Here is a 21720-nt window from a genome sequence, read left to right as displayed (position 1 = left end):
ATTTTGCCTCACCATCTCCTCCTATGCTAGATTATAAAGAGTGACGTAGTGGTTATCATTAGAACTTACATTTCCTGAGATCATTTTGCGCACCATCCTAAAGATAAGGTAAGCCCAGTATATATGAAGGAACTGGAGGATGAACATAACCATATTGAAGAAGTAGTAGAGGAAGAAGCGCGGGCAGTAGTACAGGGGATACACCACCGTGGCATAGATTATCCTGCAAAACAAACATGTTCGTTATTTCTCGTACAAGTAATGCTGTGCTTTCTGCGGCTAGGCTCTACTGCAACTTTGTACAAAATCAAAGAAAAATAGACATTTGACTTTTTATTAACATAGGGGCTCTACATAAGTGTTTACGCCAAACTGGGCTGACTTTCAAATAGTTGCAAAATTCTTGGCCAATGAGGAGTTGTGCAAAAATTTTGCAACTTTTGGCATATGCCTCTTAATGAATTCAGCGCTTCTTATTCCTACATACCCCTCAATAAGACTCAAGTACGAGACGTCTGTTTTAATGAATTGAGGCAAAACTCCTTTGTGACGTTGGAAGGTACATAGTAACATAGTTTTGAAGGCTGAAGGAAGACCTTATGTCCATCTAGTTCAGCCTACTGTATTTTTAGTGCAGCTGTTCTGCATTGTTGATCCTGGGGAAGGCAAAAAACCCAGTAGAAGCCAATTTTCTCCATAGGGAAAAAAAATTCCTTCCCCCTAAGCTGGGTCAACCATCTACCTATAATATTCTGTTATTTGTAACCTTCTATACTGTTACTCACAAGAAAAGCATCCATTCCTTTCTTAAATTCATTCAGTGAGTTGGCCATCACCACTTCCTCAGGAAGAGAATTCCAGAGCCTCACTGCTCTTACCGTGAAGAACCCTCTTCTATGCTGGTGCAGAAATTGTCTTTCCTCCAAACGAAGAGAATGCCCCCTTGTTCTTGTCACAGTCCTTGGTACAAACAATTCACTGGAGAGATCTCTGTATTGCCCTGATATACTTGTACATATATATTAAGTCTCCCCTAAGTCTTCTCTTTTCTAGAGTAAATAGACCTAATTTTGATAACCTTTCTGGGTATTGTAGTGAACCAACTCCATTTATCATTTTAGTAGCCCACATTTGAACCCTTTCAAGTTCAGTAATGTCTTTCTTGAGCACCGGTGTCCAAAATTGCACACAATACTCCAAGTGTGGTCTGACCAATGGTTGGTGCCAGCGAGAGTTTTCTTTCCTTCCAGGAAAGTTCTTTTCTGCATGTTTTTTTTTTCACATGGACTGTTGCCAATAAGTCTCCATACACAACTGTTGTCCATAAAAGAGTAATCCAATCTCATACATTTAAGGAATATCCACAAGATATGTCATGAATATCTAATAGTTGTTGGTCCCGCATCTGTCTTGAGAATGAGACCCTGTAGCCTGCTGCTCCAATGACAAGGTGGTCGGAATTCCCATAGAAATTAATGGGAATTTTAACAACTTCTCCACTGTCAGCGGCACATGTCAGGGCCTCGTTCTCAAGTTAGATCTCACAGAATCATAGAAGGGTAGAGCTGGAAGGGACCTCCTGGGCCATCTGGTCCAACCCGCTGCTCAAAGCAGGATTCGCTAAATCATCCCAGACAGATGTCTGTCCAGCCTGTTTGAAGACTTCTATTGAAGGAGAACTCACCAGCTCCAGTGGCAGCTTGTTCCCCTCATTGATCACTAACTGTCAAAAAGTTTTTTCTAATATCTAATCTGTGTCTCCTCCCATTCAGTTTCATCCCATTGCTTCTAGTCTTTCCTTGTGCAAATGAGAATAAAGATGATCCTTCTACACTGTGACACAAATGAGACCTACATCTGCATCTAATATACAATTATATATCACCTTGTAGATGTGCCATAAATGTACAAGATGGACATCCAGCCTTTCACCCCCAGAACGAATCCGTATACCAGTGTGATTCCAATTCCTGTATATCAGATTAACTGCAGTGGCAGTGTGCATTTTTGTCACTTGTTATTACCAATGCATTAATCCATACACCCTCTCAAACTATCCAAATTTTACTTCGATCAGATGACATATATTCAATGATGGGAACGTACCAGAATGGGAAGACAATGAGCCGACTGATGACAAAAACGACTGCAAACACGGCAAAGAGAATGTTGCAAGTCTTGCTCCACTTGGCGTAGCTGCACATTTTAGCGGCCTTCAGTAAGAAACAAAGACGAGATTCTAATCAACCAGGATAATGGTGCAGAAATATAAAGCTGCCGCCATCAGCATCTTCACTTTACCTCTAGCAAAACATCTGAGACATCGTGCACCAGCAGGGTCAGAGTTCCCACTCGGATATACTTGACTCCCCATGAAAAGTTCAATAGGAAAATGGTGGCCAAGTGGTGAACAACTTGTACCATGAAGTCCTGCATTAGGAAACAAATAGTCAAGAAAGCAGAAATAGGATATACAAGGTTTGAAAAAAGAAGAATTCTGTCAAATGGAACGTTTATGACATTATTCCTTTGCTCTCGTATTATTAAGTGTAGAGATAAAATCCTCAAATTTCCTCCAGCTTCCTTAAAAATTCATGGGACATTGCTGGATTTACATTGTTAGTCCTTAGAAAAGTTTTGATTTCCTGTGTCTTCAGCAGCTTGGCAGGGCATAAAAACACATGTAGGGTTGTATCCAACCGAAAGAAAGGACCAGCTGAAAGGATGATCAGAAAATCCCGATAAAAAGTTTCATGCTGCTATACAAGGTTCTCTTACCTTCCGTCTAACATCAGAGGCAACGCTAAATAGCAGGGACCAGTAGAAGCCCAATTCCATCACATAGTACCAGTATTGTGACTCCAGAACTTCCTAGAATTAGAGAAACAGGGAATATGGTTACTGTATGTTCACACGTGTAACATATACTGCATTTTTCTGCATCTGTAACAAAGACATCATCCAGGAATACATTGCTGAAAGGGTATTCCAGTCTCCAACATCATATCCCAGTATGTAGTAGGTAAATAAAGTCTGTGGAGCCTCATTTAAGAGTCTCAAACACGGGACTAGCCAGATCTTCCTCCAGGGAAGGACCCAGCCAAGGAGTGGCTCCTTTCGGAAACCACCATTACCACCATATTAAGTGGCCCTTTAAGTCAATATCCAGCTCTTTATGAGTTTACAGATATGACAAGGGAAATACCAAGGCCAGGTATCCATCCACAGACAGCTGTTTCGGGGTGTTGCCCCTCATCAGTGCGGAGTAGGATTCTGGCTCGGTGGGAGCAATGCCTAGTAGACCATCATCACGAAATAATCACTGACCTCAGGGAGACCAGTCAAAGAAAACACTGCGGCAGCCGGCAAAGGCGCTCAATCAGTGAAATCCTAGGTGCAATGCTCCCTGGGAAATACAAATATGCAAATAAAGTCCGTGGAGCCTCATTTAAGAGTCTCAAACACGGGACTAGCCAGATCTTCCTCCAGGGAAGGAAGATCCCAGGGATGGTGTCTTCCGAAAGGAGCCACCCCTTGGCTGGGTCCTTCCCTGGAGGAAGATCTGGCTAGTCCCGTGTTTGAGACTCTTAAATGAGGCTCCACGGATGTGTCACCTGACCCTCTTCCCATTGGAAAAATAAAGTTGGATCCAAAATGGCTGACTTCAAAATGGCCGCCATGGTCACCACCCATCTTGAAAAGTTCCCCCCCTCCCATATACTAATGTGCCACAAACAGGAAGTTGATATCACCAACCATTCCCATTTTATTTAGGTGTATCCATATAAATGGCCCACCCTGTAGTATAGTTCTTCAGATTTGCTATGCCACTTATCCCATGTGCAGAGCACTGCAGTAGCTTAGGTATCCATGGTTATGACCCCTCATATGATGACAGTTAGTTAGACAGCTCTTAGTGGTCGTAACCTTAGATACCTAAGCTACTGCAATGCCCTGCACATGGGGTAAGCAACATAACGAATCTGAAGAACTATACTAAATTTCTAATTGGAGGTATTTGCTAATAATAATATTATTACACCTACTACATATTGAGATAGGAACTTGGAGTTGGGAATTAAATGGGAATTTCCATCTTGGAGGAAAAAAAGAAAGTAAAACAAAAAATAAAATTTATTCTATTTTCTATAGTAACATGTACACATAGCGCATTTAGCGTGGTTATTTTTTTTTTTTTCATTTTTACAGGAGATCCAATTAAAATAAAAACTGGGAGGTGCATTATGTAAAACCCAACAGCATTGCCAGGAAGGATATAGCAATGCTGTATATAACAGACAGAACAATCCAAACCAATGCTTCTTATTCACAATATGAGCTATGCTAATTAGCTTTGTTCTAGAGGAAGGAAGCCATCAGAGATCCATCTGCAGACAGCAGTGTCAGGGTTTCTGCCCCTCATCAGCGCAATGGAAGGTAATGGTTGGCTGAGTGAGATGCATAAGACTAGTTTCACATTTGCGCTTTTGAGCGCAGCGACGGCCCGCGCACAGCCGCCGCTAAGCCCCGCCCCCAGCCGCGCCTCCGCCGGTAGCTCCGCCTACCGGCGCATGACGCTGCATGCGTCCTGCGTCCCCTATCTTTATCACTGGGGGCGCAGGCCGTGCGCAGTATGCGTTTGGCGGCGCATGCGTACTTTTGACGGTGCGCCAACCTGCGCCAAACACAACCTGCTGCAGTTTGGTTGCGCTCGGCGCACCGTCAAAAAGGCGCATGCGCCGCCAAATGCATACAGCGCACGGCCTGCGCCCCCAGTGTTAAAGATAGGGGACGCAGGACGCATGCAGTGTCATGCGCCGGTAGGCGGAGCTACCGGCGGAGGCGCGGCAGGGGGCGGGGCTTAGCGGCGGCCGTGCGCAGGCCGTCGCTGCGCTCAAAAGCGCAAATGTGAAACTAGCCATAGGGTACCATTACACCTAGCGACTCACCAGCGATCCCGACCAGCGATATGACGCGGTCAGGATCACTGGTGCATCGCTAGGTGGTCGCTAGTGAGCTGCCACACAGGCAGATCTCACTAGCGACATCGCTGCGTCCTCCGCCCGGTTCCACGCGTCGCTCATCGTTACAGCAGGAAGCGCCGCAGGAAGTGGCCGACGAGGAATGGTCCAGGAGCTTCTCGCGCGATCAGCGATAACCAGCGGGGGAGCCGGTCGGAGGTAAGTATCACATGCAGCGATATCGCTAGCAATATCGCTGCAACATCACAAAATCGGTGACTTTACAGCGATATTGCTAGCGATATTGCAGTGTGTAACGGGGGCTTTAGACGCAGCTCGTCGGGTGATGCGAGGGGCACTGGCGTTCCCTGAAAAATGCTAGTAGATTACATCTATAATGGATTTTAAGCATTTCAATCAAAAACTGGCTTTTAAGAATTTGGACTTCACTATTATAATAATGTATAACTTTTATCATTAGTATTCTAGCTACTAAACTGCACTGTCATAGAACAATTACGCTCCATGACTTGGCAGGTTTACCAAATTATTGGGAACCAATAGTATATAGAAGGAAGTTGGATATTGACCACTGGACCAATCATTATTTAATTCCTATTAGAACAATTTCCTACTATCAGAATTCGGCTCTGTCCATTCTAGTTATCATACCTGCTTTGGGTATCCTACCCATACTTCCCACACGTCGTGAAACCAAGGTTTCTGCAAAAGATAAAAATATCTTGTTACAGTGAAATACCCATTATAGCAATAGAAAAATGTCTCTGGTAAATAGTTGGGACACCCGGCTGTTGGTAAGGGACAGTGACGTTACTACAGTCCACCGGAGTTATTAAAAGTCCCACACTGCTGGAGGAGCACATCCGATAACTAACATTGTCTTAGGAGATGCTAGTTAGTCAATTATTATTAAAACTAGGTTCAACGGACAAGAAAAGTTACATTACTTAATTTACTACAGGGTCCAGTAAGCGCAATTAGCAATGAAAATTATTCAATCGAAACGCAAGCACAGTGTGTACGCAAAAAGCTGGAGTCCATGTGAGCCTGAATGTAAGTTGGGTTAACTTTTTTATTTTAACCCCTGTCCATAGGGGTGGTCTGACCGCTGGGAACCACTCTGATCAGCAGAATGGGGTATTTTTAATCCTGTTATAATGAAGCGGAGGTGCACATGCCCAAACACTGCTCCGTTTACGCACCATGGAGCTGCTGAGCGCTGTGCTCATGTTTTTCCAGTAGGGCCATAAAGAATGAACGGAGAGGCTATCGGCGTCCATCCTGGCAAAACATTTTCTAACGGGCAGAGAAGTTACCTGTTCGGGATAAAAATCCCCCGATCTACTGATCAGTGCAGATCCCAGCGATCAGCAAGTTATCACCTCTCGTACAGACAGGGGATAACACAGGTGTATTTTGGGAGTCTCTGGTGAAGAATTAGGTTGCTAACACTGGGTTCAAAAACCTCTCTAAAAAGCAGGGCTGTGGAGTCGGAGTCGGTGCTCATTTTGGTGGAGTCGGAGTTGGAGTCGGTATAAAATGGACCGACTCCGACTCCTAAAATATATAATAAATTGGGTACAGTAATTCAATGCAGGATGTGCTGAATATTTTTTCATAGGAGTTTGGGAAAGTTATGAAATGTCCTATAAATGGCTGTTATATTCCTGATCTAAGGCTACATTCACACACAGCGTTTTTCCTGTGTTTTTTGAGGATACGTTTTTCAGCTGCAAAAGCTGATCATCTTTTTAAAAAACTGCATCACCTGAAAGGTTTTTGAGCTCATAGATAATGTTTTCAATAGCAAAAGCAGATTAGAAATCTGCTCTATCTATCCATTTATCCATATCTGTACCAAAAAGAATGAAAACCGGGTAGTACACCAATATATATTCTGTTCTATCTAAATATCTTGATTATTGGATCATAAAAATGATTAAATGTCTGAGGTTCACATTGTACTACAATAAATTTTTCACTTAAATATAAGCAATATGTGTGGGAGTCGTGGAGTCGGAGTCGGAGTTGGAGTCGGTGTAAGGGAAATTGAGGAGTCGGAGTCGCAGGTTTGGCTTACCGACTCCACAGCCCTGCTAAAAAGTCAAAGTAACAGCAGTCACATCGAGAAAAGCTCATTGGAGCTGAAACGTCTTACCGGTTAATAAAAGGTTATCTGCACGGGATGCGCTGCCTCACTCTCTAGATCGGTTGATTGTTGGACCACGTCCATAGAGGCGTGCATTCCCTCTTAAAAATTGTCAGCGCTGCCGATTTTCCTTTAGTTACCGTTGAACATTCACAACGAATGCGCAGTGTGTGACTGTGGCCTCAACACTCTCGATGCAATGGTTTATGTCAACTTTAAAGCATTGGCACCTACAGAGGTCAAAGCATGAATAATAACTTACATCATGGAGAACAGCAATTCCTCCAATCAGGGCGCACAGGTAAAAGGTGAACCTCCAGCTGGAAAGGAAACAGATGTGTAGGAGTTAGTTAGGTACAAGTGCCGTCTGCCGACCCTCCATGTCTGCATGCAGTACAGAAAATGCTTCTGGCCATACAGTGTACAATCAATGTGCCGATTATCGGAAATATTAGCCAAACCTGTCTGCACAAAGCACTATTACTTGGCAGCCTCTATTGGGCTAAATTCACATGCTACATCCCTACTGCAGAAATCCCTGGCGTTTTCATATAAATGGGATTCTTGGATTTCGGAAAGTCCCAATTAGTTGACCGTTGCAGAAATTTCTACAACAAATCTGCCACATGTGACTTCTTCCTTAACTGAGTGATTTTCTGTTGTTTTTTTTCCTCTTTTATTACTTCTTCCCTTTATTCCAAGAGCCATAAATCTAGTTTTCTGTTGATAAACCATATAAAAGGGATTGCTTTTTGCAGAATGGCTTGAAATTATAAATGACACCATTCTTTCAAGCAATGTACTGGAAAGTAGGAAAAAAGTCCGAGTGCAGCAAAATTGTTAAAAAAAAAGCGTAATTTCACAATAGTTTTTTTTGGTGTATTGTTTTTACAAAGTTTATTATAAGGTGAAAGAACCTTGCAACAGGATTCTCCAGGTCAGTACAAGTATGGTGATACAAAATATGCACAGATTAAAAAAAAAATAAAATAAAAAGAAAGTTCATAACAAACTTGTGTTGCTATTTTCTGAGACTTGCAACCTTTTCAATTTTTGGTAGATGGAGCTGTATGAGGGTTTGTTAGTTTTTTGCATCCTGAGTGGACCAATTCGGAGAAAATACAAATATTTGATCGCTTCTTTTTGCATGTTTGCATTGTTGCGGAAGCTGAAAAAGTGGAATTCTGACTTTTTTTTCTCATTACGTTTATTGATCAGGTTAATGCTTTGATATTATATATATTTTGATAGGACTGACTTTTACAGGACGTAGAGATACCACATGTGTATTTTTGATTTCTTTATTTCTAATATGAAAAAAGAGGGCAATTTGAAGTTTTATTTTTTAATTAATTTTTTAATATTTAAGTTGATTATTTTTTTAATATTTTGTTAACTTTTAACTGTATTTTGTATTCTTTTTAGGGGACCTGTAATTGACTGATCGCTTGTACTATATAGAGTAATGCCCCGCTGTTTCTGTACAAAATGCTGAGTTTACATAGCCTCACAGGACGCAACGTTTTAGTAGAACATGCCCCCTTCCTCATGTGTGAGGACTACTAGATGCGAGTAGTCTGTATAGGATATCCAAATAGTGATGGGCGAGTAGCATCATTACTCGGGTGATCTCCGAGTATTTTGGCATACTCGGAGATTTAGTTTTCGTCGTCTCAGCTGCATGATTTGCAACTTGTAGACAGGGAATTCCCACATGTATTCAGCCTAACACACAGGCATTCCACACATGTATTCAAGCTGTCTAGCAGTCGCAAATCATGCAGATAAGACGAGGAAAACTAAATCTCCGAGCACGCCAAAATACTCGGAGGACACCCGAGCATGCTCGGGGAGACCAGAGCAACAAGTATACTCGCTCATCACTAATATCCATTTTAAGATTGCCTTATGCACCCTATATTTCTTCCTACTTCTATGAAAGCCAGCCACAGGCTGATCTTCATTGGAACACCATGATCGTAGGCGATACAGCCGATGGCCAGTTATAACAGTGCACTCCTGGGATACGAACTGTAAATGCAGCTGTCACAATTGACAACAGCATTTAACAGGTTAATAGCTGCAAGCAGTGCTACACTTGCAGATGCTAGAAGCAGATGATGGCTAAATAACAGTCATCATGTGCTGGCAAAGATGCGAGATCAGGGGAAGGGAGTTAGCATATCAGTAAGGGGTTAAATGGAATGCGTCATCAGAAAATGACCTATTGTTGATATCAGATTTTTATGTTAAATGTATTTTTCTTTTTTAAGGGTATGTGCCCACAATCCGGGACAGCAGCGTTTTGGATGCAGCTCACTTTCGTTACGTCCAAAACGCTGCGTTCTCCGATACAAGCACAGGGGATGGGATTTATAGAAATCTCATGTCCCCTGTGCTTCTACTTGACGCTGCATAAAGTCACCCACCGCAGCATGTCAATATCTGTTGAACAGAAATTTCCACAATAGAATGTATCGGATGCCGTAAATCTGCATTGTTCAGTGAACACATGTGGATTTAACTGCTTGATTGCACACAGCGATTTGGACATAGCATATTTTCTGATTAAGGACACGTACCCTTTTTGAAAAATGGAAAATTGAAAAAAAAAAAAAAAATACTGAAATATTGTAGCTTTTACACTGACCACAAGGCCTTATAGGGAACCAGTCATGTTCTAAAACGCTATTAACCTACAAATATAGGATTAATCTGCAGGTTACTAGATTTCTAAAGACGTGCTGCCGTCCCACTGAACGTCCACCTACCAAGAGGAAATTAACTTTATTCCTCCCAGCAGCCTCTGGCTTTCAGTCATAGAAGCGCGGCCGGAGCACATTTTTTCACCGCTCAGTACACGTCCCAGCACTAGCTGACAGTCAGGTCTGTACTGATGAACTGCAGTGCCAGGGCGTGGTTACAGCCGTTACTCACAATGCACTGAGCGGTGACTGAAGACACGCCTCCGTGACTGAAAGCCGGAGTCTGCCAGGAGGTATAGAGCTCTTTTCCTGCCAGCAGTCTAGCTTTCAGTGAGGTGGTCTCATGGCTTTAGAACATTATTAACCTGCAGATTAATCCTATATCTGCAGGTTAACAGTGTTTTTTACATGACAGGTTCCCTTTAAACTAGACTCATATTACCTGACTTTTACAGATTACATTTCAGCAGTATCCTTATCGCCACAGACTGGATTACAATGACACAGGTAACACCTCTATAAATAGTAGATAACACAGAAGCCACCATTTACAGTAAGTGATGTTACAGCTCACTTTCTCCCCCTCTCTTCAGTGACATTTGCCTATATCAGAGCATGACTAGTTTATACCTCTTTACAAATACATATGGTATAAACTGGGTGAAATAAGTATTCAACACATTACCAATTTTGTAAGAAAATATACACTGTGCGAATGCGCTGAGAAGGTTTAACATAAAAATTATCAATGTAATTCAAAATTAATATCCCATGGAGGTCTGGATTTGGAATGATACCCAAAATCAACGTGGAAAATCAAATAACAGGTTGATGCAGCGTCAGTGGAAATGTCTCAAGACAAGGAAATGATGTTTAGTAGTGTGTGGCCTCCACGTGCCTATATGATCTCCCTACAATGCCTGGGCATGCTCCTGATGAGGTGGCGGATGTTCTCCTGAGGGATCTCCTCCAAGACCTGGATTAAAACATCAGACAACTCCTGGACAGTCTGTGGTGCAATATGGCGTTGGTGGATGGAACGACACATGATGGACAGGCCAGACCATAGCATCAATGCCTTCATCTAGCAGGACCTGCTGACACTCTCCAGCCACATGAAGCCTAGCATTGTCATGCATCAGAAGGAACCCAGGGGCACCTGCACATGGTCTCACAACGGGTCTGAGGATCTCATCCTGGAACCTAGTGGCAGTCAGGATAGAAATGTCTCCCCACACCATTACTGACCCACTGCCAAAGCGGTCATGCTGGAGGATGTTGCAGGCAGAAGAATGTTCTCCACGGCGTCTCCAGACTTGGTCACATATGGCACATGTACTCAGTGTGAACCTGTTCTTACCCGTGAAGAGCACAGGTCGCCAATGTTGAATCTGCCAATGTCCACCCTCTTTTCATCTTTATCTGCCTGATAGATGGCAACAGATCTTTATCAAGAATGTCTCGGTACATTTGTCCGTTCATCCTTCGTTCAATTGCATGAAGTTTGCCAGTGCCGTATGCTGAAAAACAGCGACACACTGAAGTTCCCACCTCCAAACTTCTCTGTTGGTATGGTGTTTTTGAGGTGCTATGCAGTGCCTTATGGCCTCCAAATAGATCAATTTTGGCCTCATCTGACCAGACTAAATTCTCCAAGTATTTCACAGACTTGTCTGTGTTATTGAGAAAACTTTAAAAGATAAATAACGCCAGAGACAAAGTATTTAATTAATACATATTATATATGTGAGTATTCACTATTAGATATAAATCCTACTCAAAAATGTGAATAGATACAGAAGTGTTCAATAAAAACACATTTTTATTTGTATATAAGGATAAAACCCATAAGAACAGTAAAAAGATATTTAAGAGGGGACAAGGTATGCTAAATAGGGAAACATATAGGAAGTGGGTATAATAAACAAGTAAGGTCCATATACATTGGTATATAGACCTTACTATTGTATTTACATTGGTCATTTTGTTGCACCATTGAGGGTAAATGCCATTTGTTTATTATACCCACTTCCTATACATTTACCTGTGATTCACCTGTGTAGGATTCTGTCCCCCCTTATATGTCTTTTTACTGTTCTTACAAGTATATGGGTTTTATCCTTGTGTATTAAAAAAAATGTGTTTTATTGAATACTGCTGTGTCTACTCACATTTTTGAGTAGAATTTAAACTTTAAAAGCGCTTGAACATGCTTTTTTTTCCAGTAATGGAGTCATGGATGAGTGAATTACTTATAGGTTTGTTTTGTTTTTTTAAATAATTGTACATGCCGATTCCAGGTCTTTCTATAGCTCTCCACAGGAGGTTCTTGGCTCTTGGACAATTCTTCTGATAATTCTTTTCACTCCTGTCTGAAATCTTGCATGGAGCACCTGGTCATGGCCATTTTATGGTCAAATGATATTCTTACCACTTCCGGATTATGGACCCAACAGTGCTTACTGGAATCTTCAGTAGTTAAAAAAAAATTTTCTGTAACCTATGCCATCAGTATGTTTTGCTACAATAAGGTTGTGAAGGTCTTGTGACAGCTCATTGGTTTTACCCATCATGAGATGTTTCTTGTGTGGCACCAGCTGCTATCATTTTTGCTTACTAATTGCTGATAGATTTCAGCGGCTTTCATGACTTCATTGCTTTTTGAACCTCTTTCTTCATGTGTTCAATACGGTTTCCCTGTGTAATTTCTCATTATTACACATAATTTATGGATATCTATGGTTTGATTTCTTTGTGTAGATTGGATGGGTTGTTACTACCATCTGGTGAGAATTTCATGTCAATAGCACCTTTAGAAATACATTTACTTAGAAAGTTGGTAACGTTTTCAATACATATTTCACCCCCTGTAAGTTATTTTATTCCTGCACAACATGCGACTTCTAGAGTATTTCCCGTGGGCCGCAGCCAGTACCTTTTCTCTGCATTCAGATGTATGCACGTTACTCAGACCCGAGTACATCTGAACAAAACTGCAGCACCAAGACAGGCTGAGATTATCCCCCTGCCCAGACATGCAGTGGCATGATGAGATCAGCAGACTGCTGACCTCATCACAACGCTACAGTTGTCATCATGCTGCAGAGATGGCATTGATCCTGCCAGGGCCGCACCTATAATGAGGCCATTTGATGTTGTGGCTCAGGCGGCAGACAGCTGCTATGCACAGGGGGCGGCATTATTCGCTCTGCTACCAGCAGCACCTACAATTTAGCCTGCACGCTGGTGCTGCTGGTAGCGTGCAAAGGCTTGTAAGTTATGAGGTCACAGGAGGGAAGGAGTCAGGGCCCCCTGATCATTTGACCCCTGACTCCTCCCCTCCTGACCTCATCACAGGTCCTGTGCGCATCAGCCCTCGGTCTATCGATCATCTCCCTCCCTGCTCTCCTCTGCCGCTATGTTCTATTCTCTGCCACAGCCAGGCCCTGTGATGAGGTCACAGGAAGGGAGGAGTCGAGGTCACATGATCAGGGGCCTCAGTGTGCAAGACTGCTGTGCTCGTTGTCATCGTGTTGAATGAGGCAAGTTTCTGTGTGGGGTCAGGAGGGGTTTACACTACAGGGTGGATGTAGCAGAGCCGCACGTGTGCGAGGTGTACGGAGCAGAGCCGCACGTGTGCGAGGTATACGGAGCAGAGCAATGTGGGTGCGAGGTGTACGGAGCGGAGCCGTGTGTGTGCGAGGTGTACGGAGCGGAGCAGTGTGTGTGCGAGGTGTACGGAGCAGAGCCGTGTGTGTGCGAGGTGTACGGAGCAGAGCCGTGTGTGTGCGAGGTGTACGGAGCAGAGCCATGTGTGTGTGAGGTGTACGCAGAGCAATGTGTGCTTGAGGTGTACACAGAGCAGAGCCACACGTGTGCGAGGTGTACGGAGCAGAGTCGTGTGTGTGTGAGGTGTACGGAGCAGACCCATGTGTACAAGTTGTTCGGAGCAGAGCCACGCGTGTGCGAGGTGTACGGAGCAGAGCCACGCGTGTCCGAGGTGTACGGAGGGGAGCCGCGCGTGTACGGGTTGTACGGAGTCTATTGGGCGTACAAAACGGAGTCGCGTGTGTACGGAGCGGAGCCGCGTGTGTACGGAGCGGAGTCGCGTGTGTACGGAGCGGAGTCGCGTGTGTACAAGGTTTACAGAGTGGAGTCATGTGTGTACGAGGTGTACAGAGCGTGGCCACGTGTGTACGAGGTTTACGGAGTGGAGCCATGTGTGTACAGAGCGGAGCCGCGTGTGTGCAAGGTGTACAGAGCGGAGCCGCGTGTGTGCAAGGTGTACAGAGCCGAGCCGCGTGTGTGCAAGGTGTACAGAGCCGAGCCGCGTGTGTGCAAGGTGTACAGAGCCGAGCCGCGTGTGTGCAAGGTGTACAGAGCCGAGCCGCGTGTGTGCAAGGTGTACAGAGCCGAGCCGCGTGTGTGCAAGGTGTACAGAGCCGAGCCGCGTGTGTGCAAGGTGTACAGAGCCGAGCCGCGTGTGTGCAAGGTGTACAGAGCCGAGCCGCGTGTGTGCAAGGTGTACAGAGCCGAGCCGCGTGTGTGCAAGGTGTACAGAGCGGCGCCGCGTGTGTGCAAGGTGTACAGAGCGGCGCCGCGTGTGTACGGGGTGTATGTCGCGGAGCCGCGTGTGTACGTCGCGGAGCCGCGTGTGTACGGGGTGTACGTCGCGGAGCCGCGTGTGTACGGGGTGTACGTCGCGGAGCCGCGTGTGTACGTCGCGGAGCCGCGTGTGTACGGGGTGTACGTCGCGGCGCCGCGTGTGTACGGGGTGTACGTCGCGGCGCCGCGTGTGTACGGGGTGTACGTCGCGGCGCCGCGTGTGTACGGGGTGTACGTCGCGGCGCCGCGTGTGTACGGGGTGTACGTCGCGGAGCCGCGTGTGTATGTCGCGGAGCCGCGTGTGTACGGGGTGTACGTCGCGGCGCCGCGTGTGTACGGGGTGTATGTCGCGGAGCCGCGTGTGTACGGGGTGTATGTCGCGGAGCCGCGTGTGTATGTCGCGGAGCCGCGTGTGTATGTCGCGGAGCCGCGTGTGTACGGGGTGTATGTCGCGGAGCCGCGTGTGTATGTCGCGGAGCCGCGTGTGTATGTCGCGGAGCCGCGTGTGTACGGGGTGTATGTCGCGGAGCCGCGTGTGTACGGGGTGTACGTCGCGGCGCCGCGTGTGTACGGGGTGTACGTCGCGGAGCCGCGTGTGTACGGGGTGTATGTCGCGGAGCCGCGTGTGTATGTCGCGGAGCCGCGTGTGTACGGGGTGTATGTCGCGGAGCCGCGTGTGTATGTCGCGGAGCCGCGTGTGTATGTCGCGGAGCCGCGTGTGTATGTCGCGGAGCCGCGTGTGTACGGGGTGTATGTCGCGGAGCCGCGTGTGTACGGGGTGTACGTCGCGGCGCCGCGTGTGTACGGGGTGTACGTCGCGGCGCCGCGTGTGTACGGGGTGTATGTCGCGGAGCCGCGTGTGTATGTCGCGGAGCCGCGTGTGTACGGGGTGTATGTCGCGGAGCCGCGTGTGTACGTCGCGGAGCCGCGTGTGTACGGGGTGTATGTCGCAGAGCCGCGTGTGTACGTCGCGGCGCCGCGTGTGTACGGGGTGTACGTCGCGGCGCCGCGTGTGTACGGGGTGTATGTCGCGGAGCCGCGTGTGTACGGGGTGTATGTCGCGGAGCCGCGTGTGTACGGGGTGTATGTCGCGGAGCCGCGTGTGTACGTCGCGGAGCCGCGTGTGTACGGGGTGTATGTCGCGGAGCCGCGTGTGTACGTCGCGGCGCCGCGTGTGTACGGGGTGTACGTCGCGGTGCCGCGTGTGTACGGGGTGTATGTCGCGGAGCCGCGTGTGTACGGGGTGTATGTCGCGGAGCCGCGTGTGTATGTCGCGGAGCCGCGTGTGTACGGGGTGTATGTCGCGGAGCCGCGTGTGTACGGGGTGTATGTCGCGGAGCCGCGTGTGTACGGGGTGTACGTCGCGGCGCCGCGTGTGTACGGGGTGTACGTCGCGGAGCCGCGTGTGTACGGGGTGTATGTCGCGGAGCCGCGTGTGTATGTCGCGGAGCCGCGTGTGTACGGGGTGTATGTCGCGGAGCCGCGTGTGTATGTCGCGGCGCCGCGTGTGTACGGGGTGTACGTCGCGGAGCCGCGTGTGTACGGGGTGTACGTCGCGGAGCCGCGTGTGTACGGGGTGTACGTCGCGGAGCCGCGTGTGTACGGGGTGTACGTCGCGGAGCCGCGTGTGTACGGGGTGTACGTCGCGGAGCCGCGTGTGTACGGGGTGTACGTCGCGGAGCCGCGTGTGTACGGGGTGTACGTCGCGGAGCCGCGTGTGTACGGGGTGTACGTCGCGGCGCCGCGTGTGTACGGGGTGTACGTCGCGGAGCCGCGTGTGTACGGGGTGTACGTCGCGGAGCCGCGTGTGTACGGGGTGTATGTCGCGGAGCCGCGTGTGTATGTCGCGGAGCCGCGTGTGTAAGTCGCGGAGCCGCGTGTGTACGGGGTGTACGTCGCGGCGCCGCGTGTGTACGGGGTGTACGTCGCGGCGCCGCGTGTGTACGGGGTGTACGTCGCGGCGCCGCGTGTGTACGGGGTGTACGTCGCGGCGCCGCGTGTGTACGGGGTGTACGTCGCGGCGCCGCGTGTGTATGTCGCGGAGCCGCGTGTGTACGGGGTGTATGTCGCGGAGCCGCGTGTGTATGTCGCGGCGCCGCGTGTGTACGGGGTGTACGTCGCGGAGCCGCGTGTGTACGGGGTGTACGTGGCGGAGCCGCGTGTGTACGGGGTGTACGTCGCGGAGCCGCGTGTGTACGGGGTGTACGTCGCGGCGCCGCGTGTGTACGGGGTGTACGTCGCGGAGCCGCGTGTGTACGGGGTGTACGTCGCGGAGCCGCGTGTGTACGGGGTGTATGTCGCGGAGCCGCGTGTGTATGTCGCGGAGCCGCGTGTGTAAGTCGCGGAGCCGCGTGTGTACGGGGTGTACGTCGCGGCGCCGCGTGTGTACGGGGTGTACGTCGCGGCGCCGCGTGTGTACGGGGTGTACGTCGCGGCGCCGCGTGTGTACGGGGTGTACGTCGCGGCGCCGCGTGTGTACGGGGTGTACGTCGCGGCGCCGCGTGTGTACGGGGTGTATGTCGCGGAGCCGCGTGTGTACGTCGCGAAGCCGCGTGTGTACGGGGTGTATGTCGCGGAGCCGCGTGTGTATGGAGCGGAGCCGCGTGTGTACGGGGTGTATGTCGCGGAGCCGCGTGTGTATGTCGCGGCGCCGCGTGTGTACGGGGTGTATGTCGCGGCGCCGCGTGTGTACGGGGTGTATGTCGCGGCGCCGCGTGTGTACGGGGTGTATGTCGCGGCGCCGCGTGTGTACGGGGTGTATGTCGCGGCGCCGCGTGTGTACGGGGTGTATGTCGCGGCGCCGCGTGTGTACGGGGTGTATGTCGCGGCGCCGCGTGTGTACGTCGCGGAGCCGCGTGTGTACGGGGTGTATGTCGCGGAGCCGCGTGTGTATGTCGCGGAGCCGCGTGTGTACGGGGTGTACGTCGCGGCGCCGCGTGTGTACGGGGTGTACGTCGCGGCGCCGCGTGTGTACGGGGTGTACGTCGCGGCGCCGCGTGTGTACGGGGTGTATGTCGCGGAGCCGCGTGTGTACGTCGCGGAGCCGCGTGTGTACGGGGTGTACGGAGCGGAATACGGGGTGTACGGAGCGGAACCGCTTGTGTACGGGGTGTACGGAGCGGAGCCGCTTGTGTACAGGGTGTACGGAGCCTGTGTAAGGGTTGTACGGAGTGGGGCTGTGTGTGTATGGGGCATACAAAACGGAGCCCTGTGTGTATGGAGCGGAGCAGAGCCATGTGTGTACGGAGTGGAGCCACGTGTGTATGGAGTGGAACCGCGTGTGTACGAGGTGTATGGAGCAAAGCCGCATGTGTGCAAGGTTTACGGAGTGGAGCCATGTGTGTACAAGGAGTACAGAGCGTGGCCACGTGTGTAAAAGGTGTACGGAGGAGAGCCGCATGTGTACGAGGTTTACGGAGTGGAGCCGTGTGTACTGAGTGGAGCCGTGTGTGTGCGCGCGCGAGGCATAAAAAGTGGAACCGCGTGTGTATGAGGTGTGCAGAGCCATACGTTTACAAGGTGTATGGTGGGGAGCATCCATACCTCCCAGCAGGACAGTCCCGATTTTGAGAGAGAGTCTGCCCCGGCCGGGAGCTTACTTTTCCCGCGGACACAGGAGTACACGGCGGAGCCCCGAGGAGCACTTTAAAATTTGCACATGACGTTCCACCGGAAGTGACGTGCTAGAAGCTGACCGGAAATGAGGGAATTTCAGGAGGAGATTGTGACGAAACCATGGAGGCACTTCAGGGAATGCTTCAGATCCATCACCGTGTCCTCCGACAGCGGGATTGCCGGCCATGTGAGCAGATCAGGATATGTCCTGCATCGGGAGGCTCAGGTGGGCACTACAATGGGAGCCGGGCTGCTATAGTATCTTTATAGAATCTTTCTCTGTTCTCTCTCTCTCTAATCTTTCTTTTTTTTCTTTCTCTCTCTGTTCTTTCTTCTCTCTCTTCTTTCTCTCTTGTTCTCTCTCTTTCCCCTCTTCCTTTCCTCTCTCTCTCTGTTCTTTTTCTCTCTGTTCTCTTTCTTTCCCATCTTTCTCTCTGTTTATTTCAACTCTCTCTCCCTCTCTGTTCTTTCTTTCTCCTCTTTTTTTCTCTCTCTCTGTTCTTTTTCTTTCTTTTTTCTCTGTTGTTTCTTTCTTTCCCCTTTCTTTCCCCTCTTTCTTTCTCTCTGTTCTTCCTTTCTTTCTCTGTGTTTTTTCTTTATTTCTCTTTCTCATTGTTCTTTATTTCCCCTTTCTTTCTCTCTCTGTTCTTTCTTTCCCCTCTTTCTCTCTCCCTCTGTTCTTTCCCCTCTTTTTTTTCTCTCTCTCCCCTCTTTTTCTCCGTTTTTTCTTTCCTTCTTTTCCCTCTTTCTTTCTCTCTGTTCTTTCTTTCCCCTCTTTCTTTCTTTCTCCTCTTTCTCTCTCCTCTTTCTCTCTCCCTCTGTTCTCTCTTCCCCGCTTTTTTCTATCTCGCTGTTCTTTTTTCTGTCCTCTCTTTCTTTCTCTCTCCCTGTTCTTTTTTTCTGTCCCTTTCTTTCTCTTTCTGTTCTTTCTCTCTCTGTTCTTTCTTTCTCCTCTTTCTCTCTCTCTGTTCTTTCTCTTTCTGTTTTCTTTTTTCTCGCTCTTTCTTTTCCTCAGTACCAGTCAGTGTGCCCACAGTACTGGTAGAATAAGAGGGGTAGGAAAGTAGGTCGCACTGGTCACATTGAGCCTTTCCTACTTGTACTGGTGTATAATCATATGCCCTGACAACAGGGTACAAACAAATCACTATTACTATCAGTCCAAGTGGACAATTATATACATAAAATTAATGATGTCCCTGTGCCAAGCAGTGCGGAGGATCAGAATACACTGAGGAGACCAGAGCAGCGGGGTATGATGAGAAGAATTATATGGGGCCCATTATGCTGTATGAAGTAACATATGGGGCCCATTATGCTGTATGAAGTAATATATGGGGCCCAATATACTGTATAGAGCATTATATAGGGTCCATAATACTATATGCAGTAATATATGGGTTCCATAATACTGTATGGAGCATTATGTGGGGATAGGGGATGACTTTCTGTTTGTTGTGGATCTGACCGCTGGGACCCCCGTGATCCTGGGAAACGTAGCTTTGAAGAGCAGCATGTAAATGGAGCTGTGGTCAGTCATACGCACTGTGGTGCCATTCACATGTGGCTCTTCAAATAACTCCTTTAAGATAGTGACGAGGGGACGACAATGTATAGCAAAAATTCACTGATTGGGGCTGATGAGTGTTATAGTTTGTGGGCTGGTGGAGTTTGTGTATCAGGGCTGCATTTTTGTCCCAGTCCGGCAGTCTGGACCTGTGCCAGGCCTATTATTGCCATTAATGATCCTTGTTCTGAATACTTCTGTGTTGTTCTTGTATGTGCGTGTGATGGTGCTGACATCCTTGTGTTTGGACACCTTTCTTTTTTATTTGTCTAAATCAAAATGTCCACTATTGTACTCAGTTTTACCGGATAGATATGAAAATTTACTTTATGTGCGGGGGGGGGGGGGGGGCTCATTTTTCTGTTCGCCTCAGGCAGCAGAGAGGCTAAGTTCACCCCTGGATCTTGCGGGGAACTATCATGGAGACAAAAAGTTAAAAGTTGGTAGATGTAGTGTTGCTGTGTGTGTACATTACGGGGCAGTGTAAGAGGGACTAGCATAGATGTGGCTGTGTGACCTGTAGTGGCATCTACAATGCAAGCATATGGAGTGTCAGAATGAGGCTCTGTAGACTTACATTGTAAGGTCGGGATCACACATGCGAGAAACTCGGACGGGTCTCGTATCTTAATACCCGGAACTGCAGCTAGCACTCGGGAGCAGAGCGTGCAGCTGCATGTATTTTTATGCAGCCCCACACCCGCTCTCGAGTGCCGGCGGCAGTGCCAGGTATTAAGACGCAAGATTCGTCCGAGTTTCTCGCATGTGTGATCCCGGCCTAAGAGACCTTCGGCTCATGCGTAGGTCATAAAGTGAGCCGGCTAGTCACAAGTGACGTCACTGAGGAGCAGAAAAGAACAATGCTGGAAACTGGAGAGAGTGGTGGTAGGCGAGTATATTAATACACTACAATACTTTACATGCACATACAGTTAGGTCCATATATATTTGGACAGAGACAACATTTTTCTAGTTTTGGTTCTAGACATTACCACAATGAATTTTAAACAATTCAGATGCAGTTGAAGTTCAGACTTAAGGATGAAACAAGGATGGCTTGTTTCACCTGCATGGAGAGCTCCTTTGACCTCATGTTTCCTTCACAGCAAAACCTTCCAAATGCAAGCACCACACCTCAAATCAACTCCAGGCCTTTTATCTGCTTAATTGAGAATGACAAAACGAAGGGATTGCCCACACCTGTCCATGAAATAGCCTTGGAGTCAATTGTCCAATTACTTTTGGTCCCTTTAAAAACAGGGTGGCACATGTTAAGGAGCTGAAACTCCTAAACCCTTCATCCAATTATAATGTGGATACCCTCAAATGAAAGCTGAAAGTCTGAACTTCAACTGCATCTGAATTGTTTTGTTTAAAATTCATTGTGGTAATGTCTAGAACCAAAATTAGAAAAATGTTGTCTGTGTCCAAATATATATGGACCTAACTGTATACACATTTAATTCATAAAAAAACTTAGGATTGCTTCTTTATATACATACTGGGCGTTGGAGATTTATGCGATATAAGTGTATAGGCAGCTGAGAAGATATGGTCATTGATCGCTGTAATAAAAAACTTGGTGCAGCTTTCATGTTCAGATGGTGATTTGTCTGTTGGATTCATGTAGTGACGGTGGTTCTGATCATGTACACATGTATCAATCCATGATCGGTCAAAGGTAGTCACTCAGCTGAGGCGGTCTCCTTGCTGCTGCTGTCAGCCTGCTGAGTCCACCACTTTCTGCCGCAATCACTCTGCTGCCGCTGTCACCTTGCTGCCGCTGTCACCCAGCTGCCGAAGAGGGCAAGTTAAGCACCTTATTGAGCCGCAGTTTATAGGGACTTTTACTGTATACAAAGGATATTAATGTGACAGTAAAGTATCGTGGGGGCAATATGTAAAGGAGGGAAAGTGTGATTCTGTTGCTTCTGGTGCTGTATTTACCAACGGTAGTTCTGGCGCTGATGGTGGTTCTTATTTTGTACACTTTCAGTAATCCATAATGTGCTTCATGGGTAGGTAACACTTATAATCCTCAAAACTTAATGATTTGAAATTATACGTATTATTTAGCAAGTTTCTGCGTCAAAAAGC

The 21720-nt window shown here is 47.7% G+C and overlaps 1 protein-coding gene across 5 annotated transcripts in view; it reads right to left on the bottom strand.

Moving 5' to 3' along the window:
• CERS3 (ceramide synthase 3) overlaps positions 1-21720 on the bottom strand; it is a 408572-nt gene that overhangs the window by 5542 nt on the left and 381310 nt on the right. For all 5 annotated transcript variants that reach the window (XM_073568813.1, XM_073568812.1, XM_073568814.1 and 2 more), the window contains 6 exons: positions 7394-7451; positions 5634-5684; positions 2779-2871; positions 2302-2430; positions 2107-2213; positions 70-223 (listed from right to left, as the gene is read on the bottom strand). In XM_073568813.1, the coding sequence (XP_073424914.1) occupies positions 70-223; positions 2107-2213; positions 2302-2430; positions 2779-2871; positions 5634-5684; positions 7394-7451 (592 nt within the window). The remainder of the gene's footprint in view (positions 1-69; positions 224-2106; positions 2214-2301; positions 2431-2778; positions 2872-5633; positions 5685-7393; positions 7452-21720) is intronic.

The sequence above is a fragment of the Dendrobates tinctorius genome, unplaced genomic scaffold (genome assembly GCF_039654945.1).
Source record: "Dendrobates tinctorius isolate UK_male_01 unplaced genomic scaffold, ASM3965494v1 ptg000022l, whole genome shotgun sequence".
In the NCBI taxonomy this organism is placed as follows: domain Eukaryota; kingdom Metazoa; phylum Chordata; class Amphibia; order Anura; family Dendrobatidae; genus Dendrobates; species Dendrobates tinctorius.
Note: the sequence above shows the minus strand (reverse complement) of the source record. Positions and strands in the feature narration are given on the sequence as shown.